The following is a 21,628-nucleotide window of genomic DNA, read 5'->3' as shown; positions in this document are numbered from 1 at the left end:
AGAAAGCTTTTTCTTGTATCCAAACTCTCGTTTCAATTTATGTCTRTTGTCCCTCATTCTCCTGATGTTCCCTGAAGAGCCAAAGAGTTTCCCCYCAAAGTCTTCTCAAGAAGCCCTGCTCTCTCACCCTCTCCTTGCAGGAGGAAAGCTGCAGTCCCCAACCATTCATTCATTCCATTGCAGAGGAAAGAGCAAGTTCTCAAAACTATCAGACTATTTTGAGGCTCTTATTAGTAATGACAGTCAAGAAAAAACCCACATCACTAAATATGAATATATTTTAGAATTACTGCATTTTTTTTYCCTTTTAGAAGACATTTTCAATGCATGTGTAATAAAATGAATAAAATCAGAATATGCATTTTTGTGCAGTGGGAGCACAAAATCTTTTTGCATTGTTACAAATTGCTGATGCACTGTAACACAAGCCACAAAATATTGAAAACACTTGGTAAGTGTTAAAATTTAAGATGCCCATGACTATCGCCAAACAATATTTCTGAGCACAAAYAACAGGTAGCAGATGGTTCACATATCAAAGGTGACATATTAAATGCTGACTCCTTGCGATGAACTGCAACAGGATACTTGCTAAGTTAGGAGACTTCTACTGGGGAACTTAGGATATGCTTAGTTGAGAACAACTGAGAGGCAGGCAGCAAAGCTACAATACTGGTGTAGGATTAGACAGACTGGATTCAGGTCATACAAGACCTTCAGACAGCTGCATCCCATCAGGCTAGAGGAATCAGCACACACCCTGCAATCCTATCTCACAGCTCACAGTCTTAGGGACTTGGTTYGTCACCCATAAAATGGTGATACTACTGTGTCCACCTCAAAAGCATGAGTACCTCCTCCTATTGTATTGGGAAGCAGATACCCAGTGTGGTAATGACCACCGTAGAATAGCCTAAAGTTAAAGGCCTCAGACTTAAGGGAAATCTTACGGAAAATCTTAAGAGTAAATCACCATGACACTCCTTTAAACGCTTCTGTAAGTCCCCATTTACTGTGCCCTGTGTTCTAACTCCTTTGAGCTTGGAATTAATCTCAGAAGGACTTGCTTTGGTTTTCAAATCTAGAGAAGTAAAGACCMAAGTCTTTGGTTTTCAAGTGCAGAGAAGCCATGACAACTCTGTGGCCACATCTTCTTGTCATATATTTTACCTTGTTCATAATTATTCTGTAGTCTTTCTTGGTCTTTTCTTTGTTTAAAGTAGGGACTTTTCAGAACAAAAGCCAAGATCTCTGCCCTTTTAGGATCACCTGTTTCCACTGTTACTTTCTAATATTCTTATCCTATGTCACATCTTAAGTGATTGCTTTAGATATATGATGGATTATTGTTTTTTAAAGACCAAGACATTGACTACCGAGAAGCAAAGGCAATGCTATAACCGACTGTGGTGGCAAAAAGACAGTTACCGTAGTGGCTGGCTGAGGGAGACTAAACCTGAATGAGGACTGTCAGCTATACCTGGTAACTGAGCTAGACTTGGTAACTACAAGCATCTCCCTTACAGGGAAGCCATGAAAATACAGCCAAAGGTTATGGACACCACTTACTCAACTACAGCATAACCAGTATCACAGAAATAATTTCACATGCGCTTTTTAAGTATATTTCCACTATAACAACTAAGCAAGAACACCTTCGAGGAGAAGGAAATAAGAGAGATACCTCATATCTTATCAACACACAAGTTCTCCTTCTAAAACGTAATGTCTCCAAAATCCAGGCAAGCACAGATGAACAAGTGYTGTCTTGTGGTTTGGCTTGCTCTCAGGATATAGATTCAGAAGGAAGAAGCCAACACAAACCCCTTCAGATCCACAATCCAGATCCAGAGCTTGGCTTCCACCCAAGTGCAGGGAGACAGGGAAACATACATGTTTCCAGTACTGACCAGTCATTAGATTTAATCAGCAGGACCTCTTTTGCAGAGGCCCCTGCTACATCCAATTAAGCAGGAGCCAAGATCACACATAACATCAAAGAAGAAAATCACATGATAGAAAGAAAACATTTTGAGTAGTTACTCATTAACTAGAACATTCCCGTGGCAGAAGTCCTCTACGCATTTTGAAAAACTCTATTTCCAAGCCTGACAGATGTATATGAATGCTATGAAAGACCTTGCTACCTTGCATACATGTATTGTGCCTAAAACTGTGGAAGCATTGTGGGGTTTTCAATGGCACAAACACACACTAAGGCAAGTCTACAAAGTGCTGGAAAAAATAAGAATACTAATAGTCAACKATTTCCTCAGTGTTTGGACAGAGGCAGGGGATGCCTCTCAAGTCTACTCCAAGTTTTTGATCTAATAAAAAAGTGAAGTAGAGTAAGAGGATCCAAGTGGCAGTACACAGTTTTGGTTTYTTTGCTTGAAAAGAATTACCTATCTCCCCAGCTCTATCACAGCACRTATGCTCAGTGAATCAGAAGGCTCTGGTTTTCTCAAGTTGCCTCTGAGCAATTCAGATGGTAGCAACATGATTTCAGACAGTATAAAGCACAGCAGACTGTGCTTTCAGTACAGAACACGGCTCAGTCAGACATGCCTGCTAGCTTATGCTGAGCTGGGTTGCTCTGCATTATCCATTAGACATGGTAGAAAGCCAAAGTAGCTCTACAGGTTTGCACTGACCTGTAAGGCAGGTCACCTTTGACCAGCACAACTAATACAGAACACTGAATACAGCTGGATACTGGTGCAAGTGAATTTTTCTAGTTAGCAGATATGAACTGGACCTTCTTTGTCACAGCAAGACCATTGTGTCCATCTCTCTGGATCTCTGAAGCTTCTCTTAAAAAAGGGTGAATTGACGATTTAGAAACAAACTCAGCCCTGCAACTAAAGCACTCCTGAAGCTCAAGGATGGAATCTTCTTCCCAATTCATACAATCCTGCTAAGCACCAAGTTTGCGCTAGTGCACCTTGACCTTCAGTGAAGGGTGCTTTAAAGGGAATTTCTTTGAGACTCAGCAGCCTGGAAGAATGGGGGTACCCTTGAGAAAATGATAAATAATATGATTTCTAAAAAGATAACACTAGTGATGAATTAGGCATCTCCCATGATGGGACTGTGAATCTGGCATCCGACAKCTCCCACACCTGCACCACGTATCGCCTCACTGTGTGGCACAGAGGATTGCCATCTTTCCAAAGCAGGTTACTAATTGTGGGCCATCCTCACCCGAGCAGGTCAGATAAGATCAAAGGAATTGACCCCAGCTTAGAATCTGGTTCACTATTTAAAGCAACTGTCAACTTTAAATGACTAAGTGATTGAGACTGAAAATAACGGAATCAGGTGAAAAGTTTTCTCCAGCTGGTCTGGGAACAAAGGTCCTGAAATAACACAAAGTGGCTGGCACGGCCACATCATATTTTAGACAGTGTTTTAAACTATTTTTTTCTTAAGGACAGGCTGCTTCTCTGTTCTCCGGCGCTGAGTACCATTCTGAGTACTACACAAAAACAGAGGGAGCAAAACTTCACCAAGTGATCAGATAAATTTGCTACCACCTCATTCAAATTGTCTTAGCTTCAAGTCTTCTCCCCCTCCACGGCCAGTGTACATAAGGTCGCTGCCTAGAGTCTCAGCACGGCAGAGTTATCCAAAAAAAAAACAATAGAAAACAAACAAACAAAAAAAACTGTACAACTCTTAAATAGCAGAAACAGCTACAGGCTGGAGAGGAATGTTTCCAAGTAACCCTTAGTCATTCTTCTGTCCCACCAAGGTAATACTTCAATACAGACCATCTTTCTTGACCTTGAAGAACTTTCAGCTCTGTCCCTCTTGAGATTTCTTCTGAAAAAGCACTTCCCTGATGACATGACCCCCACACAGGCCTGATACTTATTTTTTCAGGACATAATAAATGTTCTTCACCATGCATCATGAGTGAAGATGATGACAWTGCCTGTCTGCCAAAACAAACTGTGCTAAGATTCTCTTCTAGCTCTTTCAATGACCAGCCAATGGCCTTCCCTGCTAATTTTGTTTTCTGGATTGTACTTAAGAGATCTAAGTTGTACAGTTTTATACTAAATTATCTTCTTTATGTTAGCTCCTGTACTATGGGGGTTATTTCTGCATATTTTTTATACTTGAGTATACAATGCATGTTGTCTACTATGTATATAAATTGTGCATACTATGTGTATACAATGTATATAAATTTCAAGAMTTGTGTAAGGCAATTGATCTTATCAACTTTAAGATTAACTACCTCTGTGCTGATATCAATGGGACATGGACACATACATTATATATATATGTATAYTTATATACACACACACACACGTGCATTCTGAATCTTGGATCTAGGGGCTTCATAACAGTATTTTTGACTGAAACATTTGCCAGACAGGAAGTGTCTGCAAGACAGCAAATAAGAAGCATGGCTTTCATCATGCAGTGCTCTGCCCCAAACCCTGCAGCATCACTTGGACAACTTTCAGACATGAACAGCTTCTGGGTCAGAACATATTGAGAAACAAACAGCTGATGCTCCTCACGGAGAAGCCCAGGCTGCACCCTGAGAGGAAAGACAGCTCTCTGCAAACTCGTGGGTTAATCCTTTTTTTCAGCCTCCAGACATTTCTCAAATAGTTAAACGTATAAGTGGGAGACATACACATGTCCTCTTGCCCAGTCTGAACTCCAGCAGCTAAAGAAAGCATCAGCTGTGGGTGTGCATGGGGTCTGTGTGCTCACACAGCAGCCCACAGTACAACCTCAGGCACAAATGGTATCAGGTCTGTGCTGGGGCTGCGCTGCGATTGCCCTGGCTCCTTGAGGCTCCTTGACCAAGGGCATCAGCCACAACGCCAGGACAGCACCACTGTACACTGTGAACTACAGCATGGAGACACAGCTTAGGAGCAGGAGAGGAAGATGATTCTGCTTGTGCATGTGTGCTGTCTAAGATCATTTCCCCACACAACATGACAATTTAGCCATTTTACTGGGATTTCCCTATCTAAGCACAGTTAAGGCAGCACAAACGTTCTCCTGCTCCTCTTAACCAAATCTGCCTTCTATCAGATCGCTCTCCCTCTTGTCCAGGCATGGTGACAACTTACCGTCMCCTGTCCGTATCTCCTTCTTGGACATGCATTTCCTTTACAGCACTACTAGCTGACACATGTTCCAAGTCAGCCTCCTCTACACCCTCCTCCCACCGGTGCTGCCACGCTCTGTTTCAACAGGAATATGTGCAATGCAGAAGGAAAGGCTTTCAAAATCTCTCTGCAGCAAGAGGAAACACAACGGCAGGCTGTGGGATAGCGGGGTGAAATAACTTGGAAGAGGACAGTGCACTGTAAGGATCCCTTTTGGTCCATCAGAAACTGACGGAAAACAGAAGCCAAGGATGTAATCTTCTCAACAGATGCATATTTACCTTGTTACTTYGCATCTTCTGTTCTCTCCCCTCCTCCCACACAGACAGAATACAAAGCTAAACCTCTTGTCCCTAACACTCTGCCAACCACATAGCCAATTCCCAGCATCCCAGGTCCAAACGCCTGACTCTTCTCACTCATTTTTGCTCTGCGATAATCTTGTCCCAAACCATTTCATTCAGGCAGCCCATTCATGGGCTCTTATRCAGAGAGGCAATGTCAGCTTGCCAACTGCAAATAAACGAACAAAGAAGTTCATAAATCATTCGTGGGATGTCAGCATCCGCATTGTTTCGTGCCTTTTGTTTCGGCACTCTCATCTGCACCAGCATGCACAGCCCCCTCGACTTCACAGAAACCATGGCTTCGCTAGCAAAGCACAACACAGCAACAGAGCAGACCTACCTTTGCGGAAACTAAAACACCGCTTAATTCTCCTATAAGTGGTTTTAGGAATGAAAGGAGCTGCTGCTAAGGCACCTGGGCTGCGGACTCCAGCATTTCTATCTTCAGGCATCATAAAGGCCAGAGCCCCCACGTCCCCCCAAAGCTTTCCTTTACCAGCTGCATCCAGATGAAATGCCACGACTGTTCATCGTTACCGAGCGCTGGGGAGTTTTTATAATTGTCTCTTTTCCTCTGGAGCTAGGAGACTTGGCGGTCTTCTCGATCTCGGGTAGGGTTTGAAGCAATTTTAATGTTCTATTCCCTTCTTCAGTTTTGCTTTGGGGAACAATTTCCTTCCATCTATTTCCCTTCGTTTCTTTTATTTCCTGCGGTGAGACAACTGCTTATTATGCAACGTCACAACAAAAGAGTTTCAGCAAAAAGATAGATCTTCCATTCAAAGAGAAGTGTCTGCAGGGATGCAGGGGGAGAAAGACCTCGTCCTCGCTGCTGGAACAGGGGGTGGAGCGGCAGGCACTCCAGAGTGTTCCACTGGGAAAGGTCAGTGCTTYGCGGGGCACAAGGGGAAACGAGCACAAAATCCAAAAGGACACCAAGGAATCTTCCAGGATTCGATACTCCTTGTGGCCTCCTTTTATCCCTTTAACTGAGGAGCAAAACTAATGATATCTCTCTATCCATAACAGATTCTTTTTAAAAGACCTTTTATAAACCCGCTCCCTTGTCCGATGGTCCCGTGGGTTTCTTGCGCGTTTTATTGCCTTCCAACTACCAGAAGCTCTCACGGGAGAGGCAAATCAGATGCAGCAGCCGCACACCCTCGCCAGCGGGATCATGGGGAGCCGCTGAGGAATAGGTGTCTCCACCCAGGGATGCTCTGCTCGCTTCCTCCCGCTCCCATGCCCGGCAGCGGCAGCCACCACTGCTTTCCGCGCCAGCCACTCACATGCAGCAGGTGCGGGGAAACAGCAGAGAGGAGGGAGCTGCTGCAACGCGATTCTCTGCTCTGGGGGATGACTTTGAGTTGACTTCAGGCGGCTCTCGTGTGTGGCAGCTTGGAAAGCAGGCAGGCTGTGCTCCCAGAGGAGGTGCCAGACCTCACGGTACTGGCCCTGCTAAAATGCACACGTCCCTTCGTCTTGCCTCCTCCCTCCCCCTYGGTTTCGAGCTCTGCAATTAAAGCTCAGGCCTTCCCCTCCTACAAAAATTGCTTTTTAAAATCTAATCAGGAAAGGAATGTCATGTGCAAACAAGCATTACATGTCCTGGCTCATTTACATTTCTTTTCCCTTGAAGATTTTTTCCATAGCTGCTTATTCTGTTGGTAAAAAAAAAAAAAAAAAAACCACTCTTTCTGATCACTTTTGCAGATTCCCACCTCCCCCCTTATTCTCTTTCTAGCACAGGTTAACAAGTAACAATTTAATGATAAGGTTAATCATTTACAGAGCTACCTGCTGTGGTACCAGGAGTCCTCTCCCACTGCCAGACTAACTTTAAATACTAGTGGCTCACCAAGGCTCAGAGATATCCACTGAATAAGCATACAACTTGTTTATAATGCTTAAAAGAAACAGAAAATTCAAAGATGCTACTCAGACCGACACTTGACCTGTATAACATCAAACTACTGWGGCTTACCAAGTAGTGATAAAATTAAGCAAAAAAATAGGAAGAAATAATGCAGGTGAAGTGTTTAGATGAATTTGCTCTTGGAATCAACTTTTGCTTATGAAGATTTATATATTACTGGCTGGTTATCACCATGTGACTAGAGCTTCTCTGTATTTTCATTATAGCTAATGCAACATATATTTAACTTCAGTAGTTAAATCTCTCATATAGAAGCTCTTAAATGTCCTAAATCAAAAGAATCCTTCTTTAGAAAGCGCTAGAAAAATTGGGGGAAGTTGTAGTGAAAGTTTGAGTATATCTGTTGATAACCTAACTAGATCACAGTTAACAAGACTTGGGGATCTCAAAACACCAATTTAAATAACAAATAGTTAATCAAATGGAGACATTTGAGAGGCATGATTCYTAACAGTAACACACTGCAATACCCCTTGTGCCTTGCAATGACATTCAGACTGTCGTCATAAACATACAACTTCTCTGGTTTTCCAGGGATTTAATCATTTCCTTTCCAATCCAGGTAACCTTCAACTCAGTATAGTTAAGAGAAGTTCAAAACCAAAAAAAAAAAAAAAAACCACAAACAAACAAAACACAAAAAAGGTTTTAAAAAAGTTTTAACTACAAATGAATTTAAGCAGTAATTCAGGGACTGCCCCCTCCTCTTGTACTACACAAATCAGCACGCAAAGTCCTCAGCTAGGTGTTTCCGTCATTAAGTGCCATTAAACACTCAACAACAACGACTGTGTCCTGAGAACTTCCCCAGTGGCTGGAAGGATTCCCATCTGCAAACCAGAAATAGCTCTTGCCCTATAAATGCAAATGAGGGGCTTGCAAAGAAAGCACAGGGTCAGGACTCGGGAGATTCTGCTTCTATTCTGAGCTCTGTCACAGCCTCTATGCACAGGCTTAGGCTACAATTCCATTTCCCGAGATCACAGCTCCCCACCTGCAAAATGGTGACACTTCTGTCTTCTGCAGAGCAGCTACAGGGGGACTTGAGCTCACATTTGCTGCAGACCAACACGGTGGTTATGGTAGCCAGGCAAACAACACACACAGAGCTTTCYTCCTTGAAAAATCCAGTTCTCTTACCACCCATTTTAGTTACTGCTACAGTATCTTACACTGYTATTTGACTGATACAAGAACACTGAAGAACTCAATCTAATGTTTTCTCTACAAAACAAAGTTSAAGACGGATCATCGCTGCAAACTAAAGCACCTCCTGTCTCCCCAATTCTGCTCCCAGCTAAGGCCCTCAGGGCAGCTCACCAGCAAGGGTCAAAGCTCTCTATATCACCTGAATAAAGCACAAAGACAGACGGGTAGCTCAAAGAAGAKTTTTATTCAAAACAGTCATTTCTTTTTGTCCCTTCCATCCCTCCTCCTGTCACATTATCTCACAGGTGGGAAGGAGACATTTGCAATTAAACACGTTTTTCAGTAATGACTGCTTCTGTCATAAGAAAGCAGAGACCACCCTGCCCTTCTTTTCCACTGTGTARTAAGACCTGCTGACAGGAGAAAAAAAGAAAAGCCCTTGATACAGTACTGGTGCTCCTCCATAGCAGGAAAATATCCTAGTCCCCAAACTCAAAGAGTTGATAACTTCAAGGAACCATTTGATTGATGCACAGACTGTTTTTTTCTGGGTGCATCAATCATCCTTGTACTATAATAACATAGATATTATTACAAGAAAYGAGGACAATAATTCCAGCTCATTCAGTACAAGTGCACTTTTTTTTTTTTTAAAGACAACTGACAAAACGTTGTGATCGGTACTGCTCAAATTACTGGGTCTGCCAATCAGAAGAGAAAGCACCTATCACATAATGCTCTTGCTAATACCCCAGGGCACAGCTTTATATAATATTCTCATTGCTCTTAGCTGTCACTTSCAGGAGAATCCCTGACAGCCTCTTGTAAGAAGTCTTTGCCAGCAAGGTGACCCAGCTCCACTTCCTTTGCATACAGCASCCCGTGTCAGGTGGGTGGCTATGAGACCACTCGCAAAATGTTCTCAGCCAGAGAGACTGCAGGAATCCAAATGCTGAGTGATGCGGGGGTAGCAGCATTTTCGCCATTCCCAGTGGGGCTGTGAACTGATGTCACTGCTGCTTGGACAGTGTTTGACATCAGTTGGGAAGGCCCAAGCACGGTGAAACTGAAGAACTATMAGCAGCCTTTAAGCTGGTCATCCATCCCAGTTTTCCCAGTGAGAAGCTCATTTCACACAAGATCARTCCTCTGTTAAGACCCCTGTTGCCTTGGTGACACTCTACAACATGCTGGCCTTCTCCAGGGAAGGAGTTTTAGATGTTTTAAAGCCTATTCACCGATTCCTCTATGTGGAAACATGCCTGATAACTGGCATAACAGGTGAAAACAAAGGGTTTATTCCACTGGTTTTGAAATACCTGGATCATTCTTGCCTCCTCTCCACTGCAAAATGCTGACTGTAGCTGAAAGGCAACAAAAGAATCCCTCTGTGTATTTGTTCTTTTGGACATGTGACATTCTCACTGACTCACCTCCTCCAAACGGCGCCCATATAACCCTACGGATGGATTTCACCCAATCCTCCATGTCATTCTGTGTGCTTGCCATAAGCAGGTACGTCTCATGATTAGCTGTCATCCGCTCTCGGTCTCCTCCTGCAAGAGAAGATAATTGTACTTAGAAATCCTTTTGCTTTGCTGTCCAACCAAGCTCCTGCAAACAGCAATAGTGGCTCTGAGGAGAACAGACATAGATAGCGCTGGCGCCCTCCACGCCAGCCACGGCACGAGAAGAAGRGCCTGGCCGTGCATTCCCCAGCAGACAGCGAGGTGCTGCCAGGCTTCCAAAAGGCAATGAGAGGATAAGTGTCACTGGAAAACAAAAACAGCTCCATGCTGTTGCTAAAACCGCAGGGTCTGCTCTAATCTGTAACTTGATATACACAAAGTTTTGCTGCAATTATTGTAACGCAGTAGATAAAATAAACACCGAGAAAGAGAAGGGAGCTATAAACAAGACATGAATAGAAAATTTCTATTTTCAGGAACAACACAAGACATTCACAGCAATGACATTTGACACACAGGTGGCACTGGGAATCCCTAGGGATAAAACAGTTAATGCTAGCAGCGGTGCAGCCCAGCCAACTGGCTTGGACAGGTCCGGGGTGGGCTAAAACACAAGGCAGCTGCTCCCCGCATCAAGGTTTCACTGCTGTGGTACTGCTTGAGCTCTAAGCTTGCCGGTCCTCTGTTAATGCAGGAGCAAAAGAACAGAACTCAAAACCAACCTGAAAGCAAACAGAAGAACAAAGTCCTAAAAAGATCCTGACGTTCTGAAGACCTTGCACTGAGCCAACGGCACACACGTACATGTCCAAACTTGATGCACCTAGAAATCAGGGGTTCTGTCCTCATCTTTATCCCTCCTCTCCCATCTTCCTTTTAATGCAGGTCCTATCTACACTAAAGACTGCTGTTCATTAGAGCAGAACACTGCTCCTGGGAGGYGGTCTTCTGAAGAGTGCCGTGATCCGTGCTGGGCACTGTAGCATTTAGGTTTCTGAGGAGGAACATCCTAGGGGTCTAGCCAATCCATCTGTGACTGCCCAGCACAAACCGACCTATTTTATAATGTCATCTAGAGCTCTCTTCCAGAAAAGGCATAAACAATTCGGATACAAATGGAAAGCCYCACTATACTGTCACACTAGGTAAATGTATTTAGAGAAGCGTATTCCTCCTAGAAAGGAACAGTGGTTTGCATTTAATTGAGCACTTAAATAGACTTTGTCCATATTGAGCTCAAGAAATGTATTTAAGAATACAACAGAAACATTTTCAACACTTAGGACGGGGACATTGCCTGCAGCTGACAAAGTAAACGGACATGGAATATTTTGCTGATAATCAAATTCAGTCACTTAAGTAGTACTTGGCCCAAGAATATCAAGCTAAACCAGAAGTGGTTTTGTTTGCTTGTGTTTTGAATGGACTGAAAACTTGTAAGGTCTAAAAAGACCATAAGGATGTATTCATMTTAAATACCTGACAGATCCAGGAATTAAGCAAGAATTGATTTGATTTTCTTACTACTTATGATAATGAAAAAGGTGAAAATCATAACCAAGAAAAGATGCTTCTCTTTGTTGTTTGTTACGTTCCTCCATGTTCTTCTCAATCTGCACATTTAAAGCTGATGGACTAACTGGTGGTCATCTTATAAAAAAACGGAGGGTGCTCTTCAGATAAACTGAATTCATCCCAGAAGTCTAGATAGTTCATTGGCAGTGTGGATTCCAGCCTAGCACTCTAATCAGTTAACTACATTAAACAATGTTTTAGCTTATATATAAATAACCCGAGCTTAGTGTAGCAATAAACCTAAGTATATTACATTAGATTTAGCTAGTATATAAATAATCTGATGAGCTTAGTGTAGCAAAGAAAGTATATTATGTTAGTTTTTTTGGTGTAAAAGCTTTTATAACTACGAGCTTCATCATTCTATACTGATTCTGGATCTGCTCTATAGTTCGAGTCCTTTCCTTCACATATCAGATCTTGCAGAACTCTGTTTTCTTTTGACTTAGCTATTACTCAAGAATTGCCAGAGGTTGACATGAAGACTTGCTAACAAATATGTGGGGWTACAGTAGTGTTTGATCTGCATATTACTGCAAATGTTACTTTTTAATGGCATGACATTTCAAATAGAAGCTGAACAAGGTGTTGTAGAGTATCAAGAAAAAAATGCCCATGATACAGTAAATATCCATCTCAAATAAGAAATATGGGAGAAATAGAAATTACAAGGCCCTTTCTAAATATTCAGTAGGTCAACGGGACACCTCTGAAAAAAGTGGCTTAGCGACTGCATTCCCCCYTTTTTTTAAATAGCATTACTGTTATTATTTTAGTGTTGCTTGAGCAGCTCACCAGCTTCAAATATTAAATATTTAGTCATTCTGCAGATACTGGTATTAAGTATCTCTGCTGGAAAACCAAGCTAGGCGTGAAGTTCACTAAATGGGCAAATGCATCCTTCATCCTTTCCTAAGACMATACAAGTAATAATATATTTTAGCTGCATGGTTGTACAGCCCCAGATCATGCATCTCACAGTGGTGGTCCCTTTTGCATTTGCTGTCAAAGTGCAAGAGACACACTTTGAGTCAGGGGCTCTTTGTGACTGCTTTGTTCCCTTGTTAACTTAGAGATGTCACAGAAACTGGAAGAAACCAAACTAGGGATCAAAGATATGGACTCCTGCATATCCAAGATGAAAAGCTGCTCTTTATACCATTATGTGCATATCCTGTTYCTTTCAACCACAGGTCCCAGCCAAAATTGGTCCGTACTGTTTCACAAGACTGAAATGTAATGACATATATTTACTTCCTACAGCCCTAATCAGTCCCTAAACTGTTTTGTTTTCTTGGCAGCCTCACCAACGAATTCGTATTCATTAAGAACTCTACCCARAATTTCCATTTGGATTGGACACCATGATACGGCTCAACTCCAATACGAATCTTCCACTTGGAACAGGTCAGATGTCTCCCCCTGCCTCACCTTTCCCATTTGCAATAACTTGGCTTCCCAGCTGCTCCTATGCATTCCCTCTAGCAGCCCAGTAACTGGTAAACACAGACTGCTGCACAGCCTCCTGACCAGGACAGCCTGTGACCACTCAACCCCAYGCGGGGCGCAGCTTTGCCCACTGAGCCAGCACCACTTCGACACAAGCGAGGCCAAGTATTTTAAGATCTCTTGCCAGCAGCCGGAAAAAAACAATTAAAATCTAGCGAGGCCAATTCTCSCAGGGACCCACTGCACAGAGGGAAAGCAAGGAAACAGCCTGTGTTTGCTCATGCAACACCACACCATGCGCTCTGAAAAGCATGAAGAGGTGGTGACTGAATTTAACGGACGGGTGTAGCCTGAAATATCAAACTCAACTCTCCTGCTTTTGTGAAATATCAGACTCAACAACTCTCCTGCTTTTTATCATCTGTTAATTAAATAAGGATGTGCAAATCTTTTGCATTCGGTTGAAAAAAGATTTGTAGTCAATATGTTTTAGTGCTGTCTTCTCCTCTCTCTAATCCTCTACCTGCACTGGATCCAGGACACCCTTTTCTCACGTAAATGCAGCTCAAGCTGAACTCTGAATGGAGTACTCCTTGTCCTTTTAGAAGCATCTTGGATTTATTGCCAACTCTACTTCCAGTATTCTTGAGAAAGGAATGCAAAAGGATTAAATTCATACCGTCTGCTTAAGAGAGAATTTTCTCCCAGAAGGAACATCAAAAAGTAGGGCTAATCTGATTTTTCTCAGCTGAAAATGTCATGGACAACCTCGAAAGAATATGTGCATTCCAACAGAAAATTTGGGGGCCAATTTCAAAATGAAGCAGTTGAATATTCAGCATTTCTCTYAGTTACAAGCTCTGAAACCCACTCAATTGAAAGCTTAACGATGGTGAAAGGCAGCTTGGCATAACAACAGAACCCATTGGGTTTTATTTAGAAACATCCCTGTATATGAATGTTTTTTACTTGATTCCTGATTTCTTGGTTTCAGAGGAAAACGCTCAAGAGTGAAGTTTTAGCTTTCTAATATTTCACGTCAATACACTGAATAGACCTCTATATGGTATTCATATGGCAATTCCTGCCCATCACTGCTTGAAAAAAAAAGCCACTTAAAAGCCATATAAACAAAAGGATTTTGGAGTTCAAATTCCACTCCTAATTAGTTTCTGCAAGTGTTGCCTCAGGGGTTCTTTGTTTTCTTCCACCCCACCCTCTGCTTTCGCTTTATTTTTTGTTTTTAAAGCTTGTCATCTTTTCAGGCAATTTTGGTCTCTGTGCTCTGGGATCCTGTTCCCATTCCTGCTGTTCATCACTTCTGTAAGCAAGCCCTGAACTCTGCCCGCTTCTCCTTTACATGGCTTGTATCAGCTGTAGCCCAAGAGCTGCAGCAGCCTTCAGGGCAGAAGAGCTGATCCTCTAGAGCTGCTACTCCATGCAAACACTACACCCATCAGAAAAGTACATGCTATCTTCCTTAGGATTTGTGTAAGTCTCCTTGCCCAAGGAACCAGCATCCTCTCCTCTGTTCAGATATACAATGCTCCTGTGCAAATGAGTACTGGCATTTCCTGCTCATAACTGCAATTGATATTCACAAAAAATAGTCTGATAATTATGGTAGAATTCATGACTATCTTCTAACATTGCGTTCTTAAATCTTCCCCCAGTTACAAATGAACTGCAAGGCAAGCAATATATATAATTTCTCTGGGAAAGCACACCTCGTTTTCTTTGTCAGTTCTCAYAGCATTCGTACTCCGACTTTTTGTTCTGAAACAGGAATCATCTTTGCAAGTTGCACAGAGTATGAACAAAAGCAACCTTATTCTCCATTTTTCCTTGTTCGTTAACAAACAAAACTCAATTAATGATTATCCAAAGCTAGATCCTAACTCAACACTAATCACTTTAAGCACAGCCTCACAAGTCTCACTTGACACACTGGTGAGACACTAAAAGACAGTTCAAATCTGYATGTGCTCATCTTCCATACACTGACTTTGGCAATTACAGGGTCCATTTATCCTGCAACTTTGAGTTAAGAAACTCATTTACAGCTGCTAAGTTTTAAGATTAGAATTCTTGGATTATACACAYGATTCTTAAATTAAATTTAAGAATCATGGAGGACCTGAATTTTACTTAAGGTAAGATGGTCAGATGTTACAGTCTCCGTGGCAATCTAGATGGCTAATGTTTTAAAACTTTAGTAGCCAACATGAGAACTTCACGTGCAATCTATTTTAAAGATGTGTTGGGCAAAGCTTGGAAAACCTTCTATATTGTTTCTGTTAAAATCACAGCAGGTATCAGAATCTAGTGCCAGGCGCCAGCTTTTTTTTTTTTTTTTCCCCCCTTCAACAAAAAGGAAGATTGGAAGAAGAGAATCGTGCCAGTTACCCTTTCCAGCTATTGTGCTGGTGACACGGAATGCGATATTTACCAATAGGCTTCAGCCACTATGTTATTTTGAGTTCTATTATATAGCTCTGTTGCATCTTATACACTGATGACAGGCTGAATAGGAGAAATATATAAATAACGATGTCAATTATTTTAACCATAGTGCTTTTACATCCTCTGCCCTTGTTCTGCTCAGTGCTATTCCATCATGTGAAAGGAGACAGATAGGGCTGGCATTCCTCTCACCTGTRCATCTTAAATGACTAATATCACCACTGTTGAAAACCCTGGCTTTGAACAACACTGTCACCAAATTCATTGTTGTTTTACTACCAAGCCATATTAGATACCACAAAGAACAGATTTTTTCTAAAGGGATTTAAAAAACTACAAACAAGTTAGCAAGAAAGGTAGTACTTGTAACATATTTCATTATAAACAACATTTTCTGCAGATAACCCCCATCTTTTGTATTAACCATCCTGATGGCAGATCTCTGCATTAAAGTTCTGTTTTTTTATGTTCATATTAGCTTTTCCACTTAGGCACTGCACAGTCATTTAAGCAGCTAAACAGCAAAAGGCCAGTAACACAAGTACATTCCCCAGTCGGCACTGTACTCGGGCACTGTTTGCCATTTGCAGTTTGCCAGGAACAAAGCAGGATATTTAGGATAGGAGAATCAATTGTTCACGTGGAGTTCTGAACCAGCTCCTTTCGGATATCTGAAAATGGAGTTCAGGAAATGCTCATCTGGGAATTTTCCCTATGCTACAACTAGAGCAGAAGTGTCTACAAAGCTTTAACAGACTAATAAGTTTAATGCCTTGTGCAACAGCAACATCAAGATAGGTGCATAAGTGTGATACTGCATAGTAAAATATTCACGTGTTCTACATCTTGCATAGATACTGAAAGTCTCTCTCCTAACAAATAATTACTGAAACTACATCTGTACCTCAGCAACCAGATACAATGTTTGCTCATCAGCAGTTATCATTATCCAACTGCTCTCAAAGTCACCAGCACTGCTGAGGTTCTGAAGCTCCCAGCCCACTTCCCCAACACGCCAGCCCACAGAAATTCCCAGCAGCACCGAGAGAAAGGAATTTCATGGCTGTCCCTCAGYCGCAGATCCGACGTGGTACTTACTTGGTAGTCTGTATCTCTTCCTGCATGAGGCGTATGGCCTAGAACATTTTCAAGTTGCAGTCAAGGGCCATGGTGCCTTGTGAACCCCATCACAGCTCTCCACCAGATCCCAGAGCAGCAGCACATGTCCCTGTGTTCCCCACTAATCAGTACCACAAGGCAAGTCAGAGACACTCTTGCTTTGCACTTCTGCTGTTAGTTTTCAGCTTTCCAGAAATAAAGAATTTTTTACTGTTCTTACCATCCTTATGATACAACATGTGGTCAGAATTGTCATATTCACTATGCTGTTGTTTCAACTTAAACCATTTTCAGAGGCCTTTACTAACATTTCCTGTGCCAGTAAATGCTTTTTCWTGTTTAACATTCTGTTGAACTGTAACAGCACAAAATATTTTTATGCATCTTTTTCAAGCACACCAGCTGAGATGAAATCACTTTTCTCTGCCTGTATAGCCAAGACTGGGGTTGAACTTACAGAAGCAGATGAAGCAAGAAAAAAGCCAGGTTTCAGACACGCAAGTCATGCCTTGACAGCAAAGGAATTTCTTGAATGCAACGTCTCCAAATTTAGGCAGTCACTATGCAAAAGGAAACTCTTCTGAAGTACAAAGCCACCAAGAGACCTAGTGGGGGGTAGTGGAGAACASGTCTTCCTGCAACCCATGGAAAGCTGCAAATCTGGAATGCCAACATGCCAGGACTCAGGGGGCCCACATCAACCTCAGCGCCTAAAAAACCCGACATTCAATGCATGCCATCGCTGCAGCTATCAGCAGCTACTCGTTAAGCTCTTTGCTTTTCATTGCAGCAGATACACATCTAGATGTGGGTTAAACATGCACCTGGAAACACAGCACAAGGGGGAAAAACTCAGCCCAAAACCACTGTTGATCTGCTAAATTCTTGTGTTACTTTTTTAGAAAGAGGTGAGCAAAACCAGAACTGCAGCCCTCTGAYCAACAGGTAACTGTCCTGTGCCCTTGGATGGTGTAATTACTGTGGCTAATAATTACTGGATCCGGTTCTTGTAATTCTTTGCATCTCACCCAGGGTCTTGGGTCCCGCTTCCMCAGCGGCAAGCAGGCACCACCACTACTTATTAATTCTAAGATAACAGAATTCTTCTCCAACACACGAGCTCTAGACATGCTCCATTTCTTCTCGCTTTACCAAGTCTATCATTTTGTCAACATCAACCAAAAAGACACAAGAACTTTCCTAACATCCACTTCTGAATAATATCCAGAAAAGGCAGCCAGCCTGACTCATTTCTCCAGTGTGCAAATCATTCATGTATTCTGTGCACTGTGCTAAGCGTACACCAAATTGGGGCCAAACATAGAAATATTTCATTTCTGCATGGGGAAATTAGTTAATTCAACTCCTATCTGCCTTCAGATTTGACCACTAAGAGAAGTGATTTCTCTTTGTGGCATGTGTACACAACCCAAAGAAGGCCAAAAAAAAGAAAAAAAAGAACAAACTGAGCAAACTTATATAATACATACACATCGTTTCATCATAACATCAATTGTTTAATGCTGTAGAGCWGTATTTTAGTAGTTTAGAAAATAAAGCAAGTTACTAAGCTGAAGCTTGAAGGCCTATGTACACAGGACATGGGCACACRGCACACTGCAGTTACCTAACAGAGAATCAGGGCTCAGCATGCCAGAGTCTTCCTTCTCATCAAAACTGGCAGGACATTTAAGTCATCAGTTCAGGACATCTGTGAAACAACTCATCCAAAATCAGACATCTCCAAATACACGGTGCCTCTCAGCACCATTTTGGGATATCAGTTCAATATTAGTGCACATAAAAGCAGTGTCACTTAACGAATTATCAACACAACTGTCTAGCCCTTCCAGTGACTTTGAGATTTCTCATTTGAGTGCAGCTTCTCTCGAGAACGAACCACCCATCGTGACAGTTATTTGCAGAGTACACAAAGTGCTCAATAAATCCCTGTGTCTGGTAACAGAGCAGATCAAAACAGAAGTGAGCAGAAAGCTCCTCTGAAACTCATACCAACTTTTACATGCACACAAGCATATAATATGAGAAGGACTCACCTAGGTATTACCATTTCTGAAGCAGTTTGTGGTTGAAAACATATCCCCAAAGCATCTACAACAGTTTAAGAAATATCAATAACTATACAACMTAAGTAATTCAGAATTAAGCAGACAACAGCAGATTCCTTCCTAATAGGAAACACAGCTAAGAAAAATTGTGATAATTAGGAAAACACATGACAGACATTATAGAAAGTCGTTAGGCATTTCTGCTCTATCTTTGGAACATGTCTCTAGGTGCATGGAAGGAGTTAAACTACGCTGATTGGAGAGGTGGCAGAAATCTGTGACACCTAGACACTAGCAAAGTATTAACCAGCAAAATCACATACACAGCAGATGCTGGCTAATACTGGAGAGAGAGCATCTATCATTCAGATAATCATTAACCTGCTCGTGAAGCATGGAGCCTGAACCATGGAACCAGTCAGAAATTTGGGAGAAGGACCTAAAGATGACATGCAGATACTGGCAAATGACCAAAGAGAAGCAAGAATTTAACTGCCGCTGGCTCCTTTGATAAATGTACTACAGATATATCACACACAGTTTAAGCTGAAGCCTCTATAGAGAGGTTTATCTATTTATTACCAAACCGAAGAGTAGACAAATGTTAGTTTGAAGTTAGGAAACAAAACAACAGAGACATTTAAAATGATTCTGAAGCCATTTYGAAATTTATGAAACATTCACTAGCAAATTCTATTCTTTTGATGATTTTTTAATTTCCATGCATTCTGATGAAGTTTATAGAATCAGTAAAAAGATTATTAATCACTATCAGATTACTATGGGCAAAAGCAATGACCTAATAAAAAGAAACTCAAAATAGACCAAAAATAGCCATTTTACTGAGAGAAATATTTGGCAAGATCAACATTTAGCATGTCTSAAAGAGCTATTTCTTGCCTCTTGTACCATCTTTCTAGAACAGAAACCCTTTACATCCCCTCAAAGGTAAAAGACAAGAGAAGTATTGGAAATGTGAATAAGCCTCAAGGAGAAGCTTGGGAATGTGTTCATCACTGGTATGGGTGACAGTCAGTCCCCAGCTCTTGGTGCACACAGAGTAGCCAGAATGTGCAGTGGCCACCAGCTCGTGCRCACCACAACGCAGGCGCAATCCCTGGCAAATGATTTCGAATCCGCGGCTCAGTTAGGCATTTGCATGACAGCAAAAACACCTGGATAGTTAAAGGGGAATTTTAAGCGCAAGGATAAAAGCTACATAAGTTTCTCAAATGGGCCGACAAATTACTACACCAGATCCCATCTTTTGACCAGTTCTTGCCAGCTGGATTGGTCCTTTTCTCTGCTAACCAGTCACTGTAGTTACCATAATATTTAACTGAAAATCTCTGAAGTCTGCTAAAAAACAGACACATTTAGGGAAGCAGAACCTCTTATTTCCCAGCAGCCACTGCTCTGAGTGCTTCAATGCCACTGACTTACCAAGAAATGTCAGAGAAACCACATCATTTTCCTCAGCTTCAGATATCCACTTAATATTATGGAAAATACTGCCCTGTGCCTAACTTTGYTCATCATTTTGAGATTATATACTCTGTTTAAATGATGACAAAATAGTTATAAAAAGACAATATCCTGGGGAAGAGAAAATTGAAAAAAAGCAGCATGATCTGAGGGAACAGTATAGGTTAATTCAAAATGGTGGGGGAATTAATGATACAGTTGGGAGTGGTAAAAAAATCTACAAGTAATTAATTACTATATTAAACTAWATGTCACTGTGCATTCTTACCAGGTAGGCATAACTCTCCCACAAATGCCTTAAGTAACTCTGATGAACTGACACACCAGGATTGCAATTTAAATGACTAATACAGTCAAGTCTAGCATCCAGGATTGTTAATAAGATTTTTGCAGCTTAATAGCTTTTCTCCCTAAAAGTAGATTTTGCTTAACAAAGTAGTGAAGCTCAAAGGATTCTTCTCTCTGTGTTTTCATGTAACTTCCATGACMGCACCGGAATACCCACCAAGGTAGAGCTGGGAGAGGAGATAATAACCACAGAAGCTGAGCTGGCTTCACAGGCCTCTGAAAGGTTAATTCTTTCAGCAACTCTTTCTCAGCCTGAGTCTGATAGAAGGTCCAACAGCTCTGCTCCAATGCGTGGTGATAAAACAGAAAGGGCATWTTTACACAGAACTAAATTAATCCCTTGCAAAGTACTCAGAAATCCATGAAGTTCTTACAGACCTAACAGATAACAAAGCAGAGTTATCACCTTGACTAAGAATAAATTTTCCTTATGTCTGAGGTTCTTTATAATCATCAAGTACTTAATCAAGCAAATGTTGATCAAAACTCCCGTTGGAAAGGAGCTATGAGTTTGTGACAGCTGGCAAATGAATCTACAAATAATGCATACAGTGACACTGATCCACAGCAAACAAGTGAGACAGATTCTATGCTCAAATACACCCAAGTTTTCAGGTAGACCAATAGAAATTAATTGCAGCTCCACTATGGTCTCCATCCTGTGTCCCAAAAATGAGCTGACACAAACGAGGTCCTGTTTGTGGGGTAAAATGTTCACAGAGCCATCTGTTCTTACTGTAGCAACACTTGAGGCTCTCAAATGGAAAGAAAACATTTCCTAGAAATAAAGGAGAGCTCTCGCCCTGCCTCTCCTTTTGATGCCTATGTCCTTGTGAAAAATTAAACTCTTAGAGACCTAAGAAGGAAGACAATACTGTCATGTTTACAAGAGATTTCAGGGTACAACCCTCCCTAACAATTTCTTTCAAGGTGAACTACCTACCAGGAAAAGGTGCTTTCTCAAGTATAACTTTTTTTTTTTCCTTTCTTTGTTTTGTAGGCTTCTAGCACCCTCTCACAAGAAGGTTCCTTCGTTGATATAGAATTACTCAGCTGCAGGGCATCTCAGCAAGTGGYT

General features: G+C 41.7%; 1 protein-coding gene and 1 long non-coding RNA gene across 3 annotated transcripts in view; one reads left to right on the top strand and one right to left on the bottom strand.

The window, feature by feature from the left end:
• Positions 1-10,124, bottom strand: part of ARHGAP24 (Rho GTPase activating protein 24) — a 27,679-nt gene extending 17,555 nt beyond the window's left edge. The window contains exon 1 of one of the 2 annotated variants that reach the window (XM_026041319.1): positions 10,007-10,124. In XM_026041319.1, the coding sequence (XP_025897104.1) occupies positions 10,007-10,112 (106 nt within the window). In that variant the 5' untranslated portion in view covers positions 10,113-10,124. Of the gene's footprint in view, positions 1-5,828; positions 6,040-10,006 lie in introns of those variants that run through there. The other variant, XM_026041318.1, reaches the window with a different exon arrangement.
• Positions 1-21,628, top strand: part of LOC112948965 — a 21,719-nt gene extending 91 nt beyond the window's left edge. Inside the window, exons 2-3 of the long non-coding RNA XR_003249738.1 lie at positions 12,919-13,024; positions 21,551-21,628. This is a non-coding gene — a long non-coding RNA (uncharacterized LOC112948965). The remainder of the gene's footprint in view (positions 1-12,918; positions 13,025-21,550) is intronic.

The sequence above is a fragment of the Nothoprocta perdicaria genome, unplaced genomic scaffold (genome assembly GCF_003342845.1).
Source record: "Nothoprocta perdicaria isolate Ctin4 unplaced genomic scaffold, notPer1 scaffold_281, whole genome shotgun sequence".
Classification (NCBI taxonomy): Eukaryota; Metazoa; Chordata; class Aves; order Tinamiformes; family Tinamidae; genus Nothoprocta; species Nothoprocta perdicaria.
Note: the sequence above shows the minus strand (reverse complement) of the source record. Positions and strands in the feature narration are given on the sequence as shown.